Source organism: Lissotriton helveticus, chromosome 7 (assembly GCF_964261635.1).
Source record: "Lissotriton helveticus chromosome 7, aLisHel1.1, whole genome shotgun sequence".
Lineage (NCBI taxonomy): Eukaryota > Metazoa > Chordata > Amphibia > Caudata > Salamandridae > Lissotriton > Lissotriton helveticus.
The window spans coordinates 1,367,642,909-1,367,658,752 of NC_136068.1; the positions used below are offsets into that span (position 1 = coordinate 1,367,642,909).

A 15,844-nucleotide genomic window follows, 5' to 3' on the forward strand; every position below is an offset into this window, starting at 1 on the left:
AAAAAATCACATCTGTGTCCACGTGCTATGCGGGTTATAAAATCATTTTGGGACTGGTACTCCAGGAGATTGGGGCCAGGAGCCTTATACTCCCCTGACCGGACACTATGGTATGCGTCCCTACATTGTCCCCCATTTCCATCCAGGTGAAGAAAAACATACTACGTCATTGGAATGTACTGAATGCCGATCAGCTCTCTCTAGAATGCCCAATTTTTGCATTTTGTAAAAACAAAAGCATTACGGATCATTTGGTGCGCGCAAGTCTACCTTCCGTCAAAACAAACAGTAATCTCAATGATCTATGGGGTCTCACTCCCCTTTCTGGCCACCATAAATGTGGGAACTACAGTGTATGTGAGTTTCCTGTCGATACCAAGGAATTTGTACATAAAAATGTGAAAGTGACATTGCCCCATTTCACAAATTACAATGCTACAAATGTAATTAACGCTATTACTTGTCCATGCAATCTTGATTTTTATTGGCCGAACTACGCTGAAAGTCCGAATGAGAACACGCCAACACAGGAGCCGCCTTCACTTCAAGGTTGCTAATGCCCCTTTGGTGGAACACTTTCGAACTTTTAACCACAGCAAAAATGACTTCCAATGGCACGTTATTACAGTCGTTAAAGTGCCTGAACGTAGTGGTGACAATGCATCATTACTTAACAAGGAAGAAATAAAATGGATTCTAAGACTGGACATCCTTCACACTGGAATGAACAGGATGTAGTATTGCACACTTCAAAAACGGGGTTAGGCTATGTCCACCCTCCTTTCAATCATGTACGCAAAAAAAACGGATAGAGGACCTAGTTAGGGTGACGTTTGACCCCCAAGTCAAATTGAAATGGAAGGTCCGGTATTTATGTCAAGAAAGAACAAATGCTTTCTTGAGTCCTCTCACTCACCGGGGTTTCCCACTGGTGACATGCTTCATCATTAGTCCTTTAAATCCGCTGCGGATTGAGATGTGCTTCGACTTGCGAAATTATGTTGGAGCACTAATAGTCTACTATGTGTGGTGCAGTATTTGGTGGAGGGGATAGAAAATCTAAAAATATATGGCTAATGGGCGAAACACTTTATTCTAGCTCTTAGTATATTAAAAACGGGTACTAGACAACGATGTAACCATAATGAGTTAAAAGTCTCTAGTGTTGGTCAACATGTTTCAAGCCACCCCACGGCTCTTCCTCAGGACCACACACGGGCCAGCCCTGTGCGTTACACTCCTAAGTGACCTGAAAGTGAGGTAAATAAATTGTTAAGTGAGAAGTGATGTGTACAGACCTACTGTGTGTGCACTATAATACATTCGATTTTAATTCAATTGATCGTAGTATTTCAAATGAGGTTCAGATTAGCCCCATGGTCTGGAGGGGCTTGTATTCATTCTTTGAGTGGAGCTCGCCTCGGCCGTAATTCACCTACTCGTACCACTGGAGACCGCATATTCTCACTTAACTATTATATAACCGGTTAGAGTGCTTGGAGATCGTTTACTTGTGCCATACTAAAAATGCACTGAATCCTATCTAGGATCCCTGAATCGCTGAATTATGCAATCGGGATGTAATCCAAAATGATGACATAAAAGAAAGTTTAAAAAAAAAACTAGCAAAACACCAAGTTTTTAAAAACTTGAGAAAAGACAACAATGATTCTAATTTTCAGATGTGCAGAGGTAATGCATTCCAAAGTTTAGGTCCTATTAATGAGAGCCTCCTATCGTCTTGAGACTTTTATTTACTATGTAGAACAATCAAGAGTGAAACATCAGCCGATCACAAAGGTTTGACAGGTATGTATTTACCAATTTATTGAGTAAGGCAATTGGAGTTGTGGGTCTGTTACCTGATTAAATTTGTTTGCCAAACTCCGGATTTTAAAATCAGTTCTAGCTTTCACTGTTAGCCGATGGAAGGATCTCTGCATTCGAGACCCTGTTTCTACTTTGTGGAGTCAACTAATGTAACACAGCACCACATTTTGTAAACTCTAAATGTGTAATTTGTTTGGCCACCATTCATAGTACTTACATAGTCCAGCTTTGAGTTGATTGAAGCTCCTACTATGAATATATGATAGCATACAGGAAGAAAGCAATGTAACTCTCAAAGCTAGCATAGCATAAACCAGCACTATTTGGTTAGAGTACTAATTGAGGAGAGAAGTTCATGCTAGCACCCCAAATAACTCCTAAATTCTTTTTCTGTCTTGCAATTTCATTGTGACTTCTACATGAGCAGAGATGGCAGAAAAACACCAGGAACACAAAGATGTTTTGTACTCATCAATATGACATCTGACGTCCCATAGAATCCATGAGCTTTGAAACACTATAACTTAGATAATTTTACATAGGCTTGAGTTAGTCTCATATATATCTGATGGCAAACCTCTGAATGAAATGCCGCTTGAGAATAATTTATCATGATATGTTGAGTATACTCAGCTGAGAGAGAGAATAGCATCTGAACCTTCCGTTAGTGCTCCCTTCATCGCAAAGACTCCAAGGCATGAGTGGTCCTAGACAAAGAAGGTTCATGGTGTTTTGTTTTGATTTGCAATGCTGCTGAAAAGCACAGTGTGAATGGGTCATGTATTCAGACTTATGGCACTGATACTGCTAACTCTAACGAGTGTAAGCACGAATGATAAAATAATACATTTAATAAACCGTAGGAGATGGAACATTTTAAGGATAAAGGAATGAAGAAAGCTGAGCAGGAAACTACGTGTCTTGAATTTCCATGCACTGTTTCCAAGGGAAGATTGTTTGTCCTGCAAGGCCCAATATAGCTGCTTCATGTGGCAACCAAAGCACATACTTTCTGCTTCGCCGCCTGCCTTCCTTTTGGGCTGTTAATGTGTAGTTGAAGATTTTGCTGCTTTTGGAATGTTTCTGCTATGGCACAATTAACTAGTATTTTGCTTAATAATGGCCCTTTTTTACAGTAGATATAAGACTGGGGGAGAAGGAGGAAAGAGAGACTAGGCCGCCCTCCAAAAAGTAGATGCAAAAAATGGAATCCAAAAAATCGGTTTCTGAGACCTAGCTCATGTCAAGGTAACTGGTCTGATTGACCAGTGGTACCTATTGAGAAAGAAAAATGTCTTTCTAGTGTCCCCTCACTCACCGGGGTTGCCCCACGGTGACATGCTTCATCATTGGGGTCCTCCCAGTTCTCTACGAAAAGGGGCGTGCTGCGACTAGCGAACTACGCAGGAGCACTTTGAAATGAAAGACTATGTGTTGTGCAAAGCAAGTGGTGGAGTGGGTATAGGTGAGTTTAAAAATACCGTGCTTAGTGGGCCTCAACAAATTTATTATGCTCCTAGACAGGTATATTAAAAGTGGGGTGAGAATCACTGTTGGTCAACCTATAATGAGGATTGATACAGTAAACGGTCGGTCTACATGTTTCATGCTACCCCTAGCATTTCTTCAGGACCATGCCGGGACCAGCCAGCATTTGCCACTCCTGTATCCGTAATTTAGGGAGAGATAGATAACATAAATAATCAAAAATTAAAGCATGCGTTCATTATAGAATACATACGTATTTATACTGATTTCAGATGCTGTAAAGATAAAACACATCATTAGTAGCAATCATGCCTCCCCATCAGGGAAGGGTCACATAGTCTCTGTGCATGCCACCAAGAAACATCCGGTGCTATGGTGGAAGGTTGCACCATATTGGTGCGTGCAGGCCACCATGCCAAGTCTGGATCATTTTTTATATATAGAGTTGTTGTGAATTCACACATAAAAACAAGACAGGACTTAATGTGACCAGGACGCGAGACACAAAAAACACTTAATAAATACATATAATAGACTCTCAATATTTACTTTTTGCTGTGCTCGCTGGAACCTCATGGTATCTCTGGGGATCGTTTCCACCTAATGGACACACTGCTAATGGTCCAAAAGAAGGTGAAAGAGGGAGAGTGACGAAAAATCGGTAAATAACGGAGTACGATGTCTGAAAATATCGGTATATGCATACAAGAGGAGTGAAGGTCCATCCACTCTTGTAGCGTTCGTCAAACGGTGTTACTTACTTCCTTATTGGTGAAAGCGCTCAGGATTACCTAGTGTCAGCCTCCCCGGGACCGAATACTGCTTGAATGCGCCTCCGGTCGTGTTTTGTAAACCGAGGCTTCCGGGTGCATCCCAAAACCGCTAGACCAGTGATCGCGGCGGCCATCTTGGGAGTATGCGATTTCGGTGTATAATAAAGGCTATTGACAAAAAACGTTGCCGGTTTTGCTTGCGAAAAATATGTAAGCAAAACTACTGACTATAAAGTACCTTTATTAAAAGGGGTCTTACCTTGTAGCAATACATTTTCATGCAGACGAGGATTTTTTATGTATATCAAGGGAGTTTGTTGGATAATTAAAAATGCAATATTCCTTATTGACAGATCAGTCTCTATGGGTAGTGAGAGACTCAAAAAAACAATTGGTTGGTACGAACCTTACGTAGAGTAGCATACAGAGAATTAGTAATATTCCACTTAAGGGAAAGGTTTTTATAATGAACCAAAAACAATGAACTAGACTTTATTACTCATCCATTATCACATGTTAGTTTAAGATGTCGAAAAAGGCTCCCCAGAGGAAGATCAATCTTCATATAGTACTCGAGGGGCGAGGATGCCTCATATGTCTAGAATTTTCGGAAAGTTTATTGAGAGAGGCCTGATAGATGTATGGTATGTCTAACATTTTTGAAAGATTTATTAATAAAGGCCTGATAGGAGATCTACAAGGAAAACAATCAGAGGAGTTTAAATTCAGACTCTGTAATTATCTTGAGTATTTGTTGGAACTATTGCTACAAAGAAAAATAGACAGGTTAGTTACCAAAGGCCCCCCACGGGATGTCGTCATTCAGCCCCTGTGTGTCCGTACGTAGTTTAAACACCCAGCGTTGTTCGCGCTCATGGAGTATTCTCTCATGATTTTCTTTTGTTTTTACAACTTCCAGCACCACCCATCTCAAATCATTTGGTGTGTGATTTTTCTCAATGAAATGATTTGTCATGCGTATGGTTGCTCGCTTGCACCATGTTGCTCCTGTGCTCAACTATGCGGGTGCTCACCTTGCGTGTAGTCATTCCTATATAGTGTAAGTTGCAAATACACGTAATCAGGTATACAACTCCACTTGTATTGCAATTAGACATCTGATTTAACTGCCAAGTAGTGTTGTTGTTAAAGGTCACCTTCTTTGTGGTAGACGTTAAGTGACACACACTACAGTTGTTACATGGGTAATGACCCGTCGGTAGAGGTTGCAGTCTCGTGGTGGTATCTATGGACTGTGGTCGCGTGTGGACCAGATGGTCTTTCAGATTCATCCCACGGCAATGGCTAAACATGGGTACCGGAATGTTCAGGTCTCCACTATTGACAATCGGCCAATGTTTCTTTACTATTTTTGTCACCTGATCAGATACTTTGTTGAAAGTAGTAATGCAGATGGGTCTCCTGTTTTCAGTGTTTTGTTTTATTTTGGGTTCCAAAAGTGCATCCCGATAGTTATTGCCAGCCCTCTTTTTGCATTCTTTATCAGTTGGGTTGGATAGTTTCTTTCTTTCAATTTCACGCTTAGATCCTCAGCTTGTATAAGGTAGTCTTGTTTGGTAGTATAGTTTCTCCTCAGCCTAAGGAACTGTCCGAATGGGAGATTTTGTTTCAAGTGTCGGGGATGAAAACTGTCATATGTCAATAAGCAGTTTCTTGCTGTTGGCTTAAAATGTGTGATTGTCCTTAATGTTCCATTCTCTGCCAGTATATTCAAGTCCAAAAATACCAGATGGGATCTACTCATGGCATTAGTGAATTTTAGGAACTTGTCCTGTTGGTTTAGCCATTCGAAAAAATTGAGGGCCTCATTCTCACTCCCCTCCCATATTAACAACACGTCATCAATATAACGTCTCCATATCGAAATATGTGTCTGTAGGGGTTACTATTGTTCAGAATCTTAGTTTGCTCAAGATGATGCACATACAATCCTGCTAGGCTCGGCGCAAAAGTACTGCCCATGCTGGTCCCGTGTTGTTGGCGGTACAGTGTTTCCTCAAAACGGAAAAAAAATTCGGTGAGGGTCAGGCGGCAGCATTCTAACACCACATGTCTAGGTGTTTTGTAAGTCCATTGAGAATCAAAAAGAACCTCTTCTAAAATATCAAGAGTTTCTTTGTGAGGGAGGCTAGTGTACAAACTTTCCACATCCAGACTGATGAGAATACTGGATGTGGGGTCAAAATTCAGTTCTTTTAAAAGACATAGGACATCTTTGGTGTCTTGTAGATAGATGTCTGTTTTCTGCACTATAGGTCTCAAAAAAGCGTCCGCATATTTAGAGAGGGGTTCGAGAATGGAACCTATACCGGAGACAATCTGTCTTCCAGGTGGTTTCTCCAAGCGTTTGTGTATCTTGGGAATTGTGTAGAAATAAGGAGTGACTGGTTTATTGTTGGCTAGCAATTCAGTTTCTTTCTTACTCATCCAGTCATTAGCCAATGACTCTTCGATGAGATAGGCAATTGATATTCTCAGACGCTCAGTTGGGTCCTCTTTAATGTTAACGTAATTCCTAGTGTCTGCTAGAAGTCGTAAACATTCTTCTCTGTACTCAGATGTTTCCTGTAGGACTATCGCCCCTCCCTTGTCAGCTGGTTTGATAGTAAGGGTCCTGTTTTTTGATAGTTCATGTATTGCCTGTAATTCTGTGTTGCTTGTATTTTGAAACACTTTTACTGTACGAGGGTCAAGTTCTTTTACTCCCTTCATGATGGCCTTTTCAAAAGCTAGAATCTCTACTGGTAAACTGCCAGGTGGTGGAAGAAATGTTGATTTTTTTTTTTTCTTCAGCCCAGACACCGTTGGGTCTTTTTGCTCTTTATCCTTGAAGAAAACTTGTAGTTGTAGGACAATACTGATGCAAACCAGATTTGGGATGAATTGACAGAACTGAAGAGAACTGAAGAGAACACAAAATAAGACATTGATTCATGGCGTCATGATGGCTGAGTATCTCGAGATCAGTGCAGCTCCGAGGGGTCTCATTGTTAGAAATGAACCTTTTATATTCCAGCAAGATAAACAATTTAAAAAGGATTGGTCGCTGATTTCATGGCACTGTGCCAGGGACTTGTTAGTGCTTATAGTAAAGACAGCAGCTCGCCTCTCGGAGACATTACTAGAGGAAATCCATTCCTTGGAGGTACGTTTAAAATCATATCAAACTCCCAGTGAACTCAAGGAAAGACTGGATGAACTAAATAAGAACATGACGGAATTCGAAGTAAGCCTTAAAGACACCAAATACGTGCAACTTTCAAAAGATCAAAAATCCTTTTCGCATGTCAAAGTCTATCCTTACATAAGGGACGATTACAAACTGAACAATAGGAACCCAGGATACAATACAGATGGTGATGGCTCAGATTCGGGGTCAGATAGTTCGGGCTCCTCCTTCAACTATAATCAACCTACATATAGGAGACATCGGAGAGGAAGAGGAAATTCAGGAGGGTATCGGGGTAATCAACCACCCCTCCCCCCCATGGCCACCATATCAAGGTCTACAACCCTACGGTCCACCATATGGCCCACCAGCACCATTCTACTACGGCCCTCCTATGTACCCACAACAGCCCTTCCCAGTCTGGGATGGTAACCAAGGCAACTCTGGCCGTCCTTTTTTAGGCGGGGGCAAACCCCACCAACGGGCAAAAAACAAAGCAGGACAACAACTGCAATGGGCACAACCCCTGGTAACGGAAGGACGCCACACATGCAGCAAAGGCCCTCCGGAAGCCACAACGAGCAGCACCAAGACCTAGTAGTTAATTTGTCCAATATTGACTTGACACCAATCCAAACGCAAGTATTAAACAAAGGTCTGGGTTTCGTGCCTACTCCATATACTGATAAGTTTAAACTTTGCTGCGAACTCAAAGAGTTCCTGAGGAAACTGAAACTACAAGTTTTCTTCAAGGATAAAGAGCAAAAAGACCTAACGGTGTCTGACACTGGGCTGAAGAAAAAATCAACATTTCTTCCACCACCTGGCAGTTTGCCAGTAGAGATTCTAGCTTTTGAAAAGGCCATCATGAAAGAAGTAAAAGAACTTGACCCTCGTACAGTAAAAGTGTTTCAAAATACAAGCAACACAGAATTACAGGCAATACATGAACTATCAAAAAACAGGACCCTTACTATCAAACCAGCTGACAAGGGAGGGGCGATAGTCCTACGGGAAACATCTGAGTACAGAGAAGAATGTTTACGACTTCTAGCAGACACTAGGAATTACGTTATCATTAAAGAGGACCCAACTGAGCCTCTGAGAATATCAATTGCCTATCTCATCGAAGAGTCATTGGCTAATGACTGGATGAGTAAGAAAGAAACTGAATTTCTAGTCAACAATAAACTAGTCACTCATTATTTCTACACAATTCCCAAGATACACAAACGCTTGGAGAAACCACCTGGAAGACCGATTGTCTCCGGTATAGGTTCCATTCTCGAACCCCTCTCTAAATATGCGGACGCTTTTTTGAGACCTATAGTGCAGAAAACGGACACCTATCTACAATACACCAAAGATGTCCTATGTCTTTTAAAAGAACTGAATTTTGACCCCACATCCAGTATTCTCATCAGTCTGGATGTGGAAAGTTTGTACACTAGCCTCCCTCACAAAGAAACTCTTGATATTTTAGAAGAGGTTCTTTTGGATTCTCAATGGACTTACAAAACACCTAGACATGTGGTGATAGAATGCTGCCGCCTGGCCCTCACCAATTTTTGTTTTTTGTTTTGAGGAAACACTGTACCGCCAACAACACGGGACCAGCATGGGCAGTACTTTTGCGCCTAGCAGGATTGTATGTGCATCATCTTGAGCAAACTAAGATTCTGAACAATAGTAACCCCTACAGACACCATATTTCGATATGGAGACGTTATATTGATGACGTGTTGTTAATATGGGAGGGGAGTGAGAATGAGGCCCTCAATTTTTTCGAATGGCTTAACCAACAGGACAAGTTCCTAAAATTCACTAATACCATGAGTAGATCCCATCTGGTATTTTTGGACTTGAATATACTGGCAGAGAATGGAACATTAAGGACAACCACACATTTTAAGCCAACAACAAGAAACTGCTTATTGACATATGACAGTTTTCAACCCCGACACTTGAAACAAAATCTCCCATTCGGACAGTTCCTTAGGCTGAGGAGAAACTGTACTACCAAACAAGACTACCTTATACAAGCTGAGGATCTAAGCGTGAAATTGAAAGAAAGAAACTATCCAACCCAACTGATGAAGAATGCAAAAAAGAGGGCTGGCAATAACCATCGGGATGCACTTTTGGAACCCAAAATAAAAAAAACCACTGAAAACAGGAGACCCATCTGCATTACGACTTTCAACAAAGTATCTGATCAGGTGACAAAAATAGTAAAGAAACATTGGCCGATGGTCAATAGTGGAGACCTGAAAATTCCGGTACCCATGTTTAGCCATCGCCGTGGGATGAATCTGAAAGACCATCTGGTCCACACGCGACCACAGTCCATAGATACCACCACGAGACTGCAACCTCTACCGACGGGTCATTACCCATGTAACAACTGTAGTGTGTGTCACTTAACGTCTACCACAAAGAAGGTGACGTTTAACAACAACACTACTTGGCAGTTAAATCAGATGTCTAATTGCAATACAAGTGGAGTTGTATACCTGATTACATGTATTTGCAACTTACACTATATAGGAATGACTACACGCAAGGTGAGCACCCGCATAGTTGAGCACAGGAGCAACATAAGGTGCAAGCGAGCAACCACACGCATGACAAATCATTTCATTGAGAAAAATCACACACCGAATGATTTGAGATGGGTGGTGCTGGAAGTTGTAAAAACAAAAGAAAAGCATGAGAGAATACCTCATGAGCGCGAACAACGCTGGGTGTTTAAACTACGTACGGACACACAGGGGCTGAATGACGACATCCCGTGTGGGGCCTTTGGTAACTAACCTGTCTATTTTTCTTTGTTGCAATAGTTCCAACAAATACTCAAGATAATTACAAAGTCTGAATTTAAACTCCTCTGATTGTTTTCCTTGTAGATCTCCTAACAGGCCTTTATTAATAAATCTTTCAAAAATTTTAGACATACCATACATCTATCAGGCCTCTCTCAATAAACTTTCCGAAAATTCTAGACATATGAGGCATCCTCGCCCCTCGAGTACTATATGAAGATTGATCTTCCTCTGGGGACCCTTTTTCGACATCTTAAACTAACATGTGATAATGGATGAGTAATAAAGTCTAGTTCATCGTTTTTGGTTCATTATAAAAAACTTTCCCTTAAGTGGAATATTACTAATTCTCTGTATGCTACTCTACGTAGGGTTCTTACCAACCAATTGGTTTTTTGAGTCTCTCACTACCCATAGAGACTGATCTGTCAATAAGGAATATTGCATTTATAATTATCCAACAAACTCCCTTGATATACATAAAAAATCCTCGTCTGCATGAAAATGTATTTCTACAAGGTAAGACCCCTTTTAATAAAGGTACTTTATAGTCGGTAGATTTGCTTACATATTTTTCGCGAGCAAAACCGGCAACGTTTTTTGTCAATAGCCTTTATTATACACCGAAATCGCATACTCCCAAGATGGCCGCCGCGATCACTGGTCTAGCGGTTTTGGGATGCACCCGGAAGCCTCGGTTTACAAAACACGACCGGAGGCGCATTCAAGCAGTATGCGGTCCCGGGGAGGCTGACACTAGGTAATCCTGAGCGCTTTCACCAATAAGGAAGTAAGTAACACTGTTTGACGAACGCTACAAGAGTGGATGGACCTTCACTCCTCTTGTATGCATATACCGATATTTTCGGACATCGTACTCCGTTATTTACCGATTTTTGGTCACTCTCCCTCTTTCACCTTCTTTTGGACCATTAGCAGTGTGTCCATTAGGTGGAAACGATCCCCAGAGAGACCATGAGGTGCCAGCGAGCTCAGGAAAAAGTAAATATTGAGAGTCTATTGTATGTATTTATTAAGTGTTTTTTGTGTCTAGTGTCCTGGTCACATGAAGTCCTGTCTTGTTTTTATGTGTGAATTCACAACCACTCTATATATAAAAAATGATCCAGACTTGGCATGGTAGCCTGCACGCACCAATATGGTGCAACCTTCCACCATAGCACCGGATGTTTTCTGGTGGCATGCACAGAGACTATGTGACCCTTCCCTGATGGGGGGGCATGATTGCTACTAATGATGTGTTTTATCTTTACAGCGTCTGAAATCAGTATAAATACGTATGTATTCTATAATGAACGCATGCTTTAATTTTTGATTATTTATCTTATCTATCTCTCCCTAAATTAGGGATACAGGAGTGGCAAATGCTGGGCTGGTCCCCGCATGGTCCTGAAGAAATGCTAGGGGTAGCATGAAACATGTAGACCGACCGTTCACTGTATCAATCCTCATTATAGGTTGACCAACAGTGATTCTCACCCCACTTTTAATATACCTGTCTAGGAGCATAATAAATTTGTTGAGGCCCACTAAGCACGCTATTTTTAAACTCACCTATACCCACTTCACCACTTGCTTTGCACAACACATAGTCTTTCATTTCAAAGTGCTCCTGCGTAGTTCGCTAGTTCGCAGCGCACCCCTTTTCGTAGAGAACTGGGAGGACCCCAATGATGAAGCATGTCACCGTGGGGCAACCCCGGTGAGTGAGGGGACACTAGAAAGAAATTTTTCTTTCTCAATAGGTACCACTGGTCAATCAGACCAGTTACCTTGACATGAGCTAGGTCTCGGAAACCGATTTTTTGGATTCCATTTTTTGCACCTTTTTTACAGTAGTCTGTGGACTTTTACAGGTGCCACCATTCAGGTAAAGAGAATAACTTTTGTTCAGTAAAGGCCGTGATTTCAAAGATAATGTTCTTGTATTAGCTACCATGATGAATTGGGAGAGATATAGTATTCGGCCCAAATATAGAGACAAAACCGTGATTTATTGAAGTTCCTAAATGAATCTGACCCTGTGGTATTACTGTGGCTGTATACCGTACCTTTATGGTAGCCTTTACCATTAAACAACTGTACCAACCTTGTGCAGGTCATCGTTGGTCCTGTATGCATATGAACAGTACAGCCCTTGTCAACGAAGGCAGAACTAGTCCGGGACTGCATGTGTTTGCGGTCAGAGGGGATGTGGATTAGAATTTGAGACTGACTGCCAATTTTGGTGGTGTGCCTAGACTGATTTGCACAGTGGCATGTAGGGCAGCCTGCTTAATTACCAGTGGACAAAAGTAATTGTTGTTCCATGCATCATTTTTTCTGTTGCTCTTTTACACAGTGGACTATTCCACTTGGTCAGTATTTTTCCCATAGCCAGTATTTCTCTTTGGGTTATTTCATGTGTGTTCTGGCTTAAAGCAAACCGTGCTGCTTTCTCTGTGGAAGCAGAGTGGGTGTAGAGTCAAAACTTTGTTGTAGGCTTGAAAATTATAAGACCTTTTTTATTGAGTGTAGTTGATTGTTTTTGTCCAGGAGGTAAAGAACAGCCCTGATGTTCAGTGTTAGATTTTTTTTTTCATTGACATTATGTCTGAAGTAACCTTAGTACTAAGCCATGTCCAATGTGTATGTGGTATTTTTGCATAGTAAATCTAGCTGACAGGCGGTGCAGGGGTCTACTGTATCAAAGGCTAATATACAGCTAACAGGCGATTTGAGGGGTAGCTGGGGAATTTGGCTGATGATTTACCTTTTGAGTAGCAGACACTTTTTTTTCTTCGTCATTTTTTTAAGCTACGTGGGACTTTTCTTTTTTGCAATTTTGAATGTTTTCTCTTGGCGGGTTTCAGTAGTGATACAGTCACCTTAAGTTATTGATGGCTAAAACCCCAAGTGAGGAGGATGTCGTTTATCATTTTGCCATTGTTGTCATCAATTTATACCAGCATTTTACAGTTGGTTACTCTTTTATGGTGCAATGAGTTTGCTTCACATCGGGCGCAAGTCATGCTATCCCCAACTGGGTGCTCATTTGTGTGTACACCGTCAGGAAAACGAGGAATACATTTAACTTCTTAGAGCATTTTAATGAACAATGTTCCGAAATGGCACATTTATTGCTATTCACATTGTCTTTGGAAGTGTACTTTGGATGGATCCATTGAAATGAAATTCTTAAATTGCAGGCACCTGCTCAAGGAAAAAAAGTTTCTTCAGATTCTGAATCCCGGATCTTCTGGTTGGGGCTGGTAACCTGTCCTATCTTCTGGGTGATCTTTGCATTTATTACGCTGTTTTCATTGAATATCAAATGGCTGGTAAGTTTATTTTTCATCTTACTGAATTTTGGTTAAGCATGGACCACATTCAAATGGAGTAAGAATGCCCTGTATCTATGTAGGAATGGTAATAAAGGGCTTAATTTCAACTTTTCAGTTGATGTTGGTTTCGGAAGATTACATACACTACAGTTCATGTAAGGAATTTCCCATTTATATATAGTAGCCTTGTTGTTTTGCTTTGCAGTCTGTAGTGTAGTTCCTATATTCCCAATAGGCTCTGCGCATTGGAATAATATAAACAGCAGTTTAGACGTAGGACTGAGGTCATCTAGGTCTCTACTGACTATGTTAGACTTAATTATGTTTGCCAGCTAGCTCAGAGGTCACTAGAAACTTTCTCGAGTAAACAAGGTGTTAACTTCCCTGAATAGACAAGAAGGGATTAGCTTCTGACCGCATAAACATGACAACTTTGCTCCCTCAGAATAAAGAGTATATCTCTAGAGTTCTGTGAAAACAATAGACAACTATTTCACTCAGTCAATGCTTAGTCTCACCAGAGTGCAGAGAAATAGAGAGACGGCCGTTTTCAATAAAAGTTATTTATTGAGCAGTCTTTTTTCTCATGCAAGAGAAATGAATTGCCACAGTTGCAATACTTATCATGAAGTAAAGTGCGTACAGTAAAAGGAGTATTATGAAATAATACTGTAAAAGCATTGATATGGTTTCTTAGCCATATGATACTTTAAAACGGATAAAATATATATATACATAAAAACATTGACTAACGTGCTCAACTGGTGCTTCTAATATACGCCTACCCCGGTGTACCTGACCTAAGCCTAATACGTGGGAAGGAGTAAGTAAGTTGCAGTTTAAGTTAAGTTGTTTTTTTGCCAAGAATCTGAATCAAGAAATCTCTTAAGGTTTTAGTCCGCTCCGTACCTTGGTTATAGAATGAAGGAGGTCTTGTATCTCGTGTCTCAGGACTCGATCTCCCAGCAACCCGCAAGGGTGACTGGAAACACCAGAGCTGGATTTCTCGGCAGGAGAAAAGACAGCGTCTCTCTCAGTGCGTCAAATGGGAGGGTCGGCTTCCTTCAGCACTCGCATCAGCTGGGCTTCGGGCAAGTAGATAGCCGCTCTGCTCCAAACCACCGTGTGTTTGCTTAAGGCAACGTTGGTATATTTATACCTGAAAGGTGCCGTGTTTGACGTAAGGTTGGACATAAGACGTCACTAAGAACTAACAGTTCTTTCTGGACTCCAGGAGTTCTTGTGCAAATCAAAACAAAAGCAGGGTAATTCCCGGGCTGCTGGAGGCTTGGTTTGTTTAAAGAACACGTTGTGCTTTCTAGGAGTCTATGGGAGTAGCCTTGCCGTATTTGGACTGCATTGGCTATGCCTAAATATGGACATGATTCTTATGCCTTTATAAGGATATGTTTTGTTATAACCACATAAGGGCATGAATCAGGAATATCTAATTAGGGTCCTAGATAGATTCACAACAAGTCCACTTGGTGGTTATGACCAGCTTCTTTAGATGGCCAAGTCCACTTGGTGGTTATGACCAGCTTCTTTAGATGGTAGTGTTTTTGTACTTTTTGCACTTGAACCATTTTCTGTGGTTGCCTGATTTCTTTATAATAGCCTAGCTGTGTCATACTTTACAAGAGTTTGAGCAATAGATCACACTGTACAGACATGATGGCGTATTGCTATATTTCGAGAGTTCACGTTTGACTCCACAGCTTAAGCTTCAAGGATTTGTGCTTTAGATTATCCCAACCTAACTAAATGCCTTGCAAGCAGGGAGGACAGGGAGCTGGCGAGAAGTGCAATTGCAGAGATTGTTGTGAGTAGGGAAGGTTTTGAGTATTACCCTTTAAATTCTAAAGGGGGGGGACACGTGGATGTGTGGTAAAACTAGATGTGGTGAGGGTCTTATGGGTGGTTAATACTGATGTGGAGGACAAATTTAGCAACAATATTTCCTCTTTTGCATGGTTAGAATGGCATATTGGTGTGTTTGTAGATGGTGTTGTTTGGTGCATGATACTTTCATAACTGAAGCCATTTTAACTCTCACATAATTTCTGTGGAATGTTGTATCACAGTCTGCTGGTTTGTGGGGATGTTTCTTTACATGTTAACTTTCTAGACTTATTACAATGGAGCACTATCGCCTTGCTCCTGGACCCAAGAAATCCTAAGGTTAGACTTGTTAACACTGGCAAATCACTGTGATTTTCCAGTGTTCACAAGTCCAATCTGGTTAGGATTTCTTGGGTTCATGAGCAAGGAGATCGTGTTCCGTGATTTTGGAGATTATGGCCTTTGAGTTGATTCTGAAGTAGAGTTGTCAGCTATGTTGATGCTAGGTAACTAGATTCATGCAGTGGTTTTATGTGGAAAGAGGGATCACTGTTG

General features: G+C 41.1%; 1 protein-coding gene across 2 annotated transcripts in view; it reads left to right on the forward strand.

Moving 5' to 3' along the window:
• Window positions 1–15,844, forward strand: part of LOC144770293 (Golgi apparatus membrane protein TVP23 homolog B-like) — a 121,558-nt gene that overhangs the window by 68,454 nt on the left and 37,260 nt on the right. For both annotated transcript variants that reach the window (XM_078654690.1, XM_078654691.1), the window contains exon 5: window positions 13,313–13,444. In XM_078654690.1, the coding sequence (XP_078510816.1) occupies window positions 13,313–13,444 (132 nt within the window). The remainder of the gene's footprint in view (window positions 1–13,312; window positions 13,445–15,844) is intronic.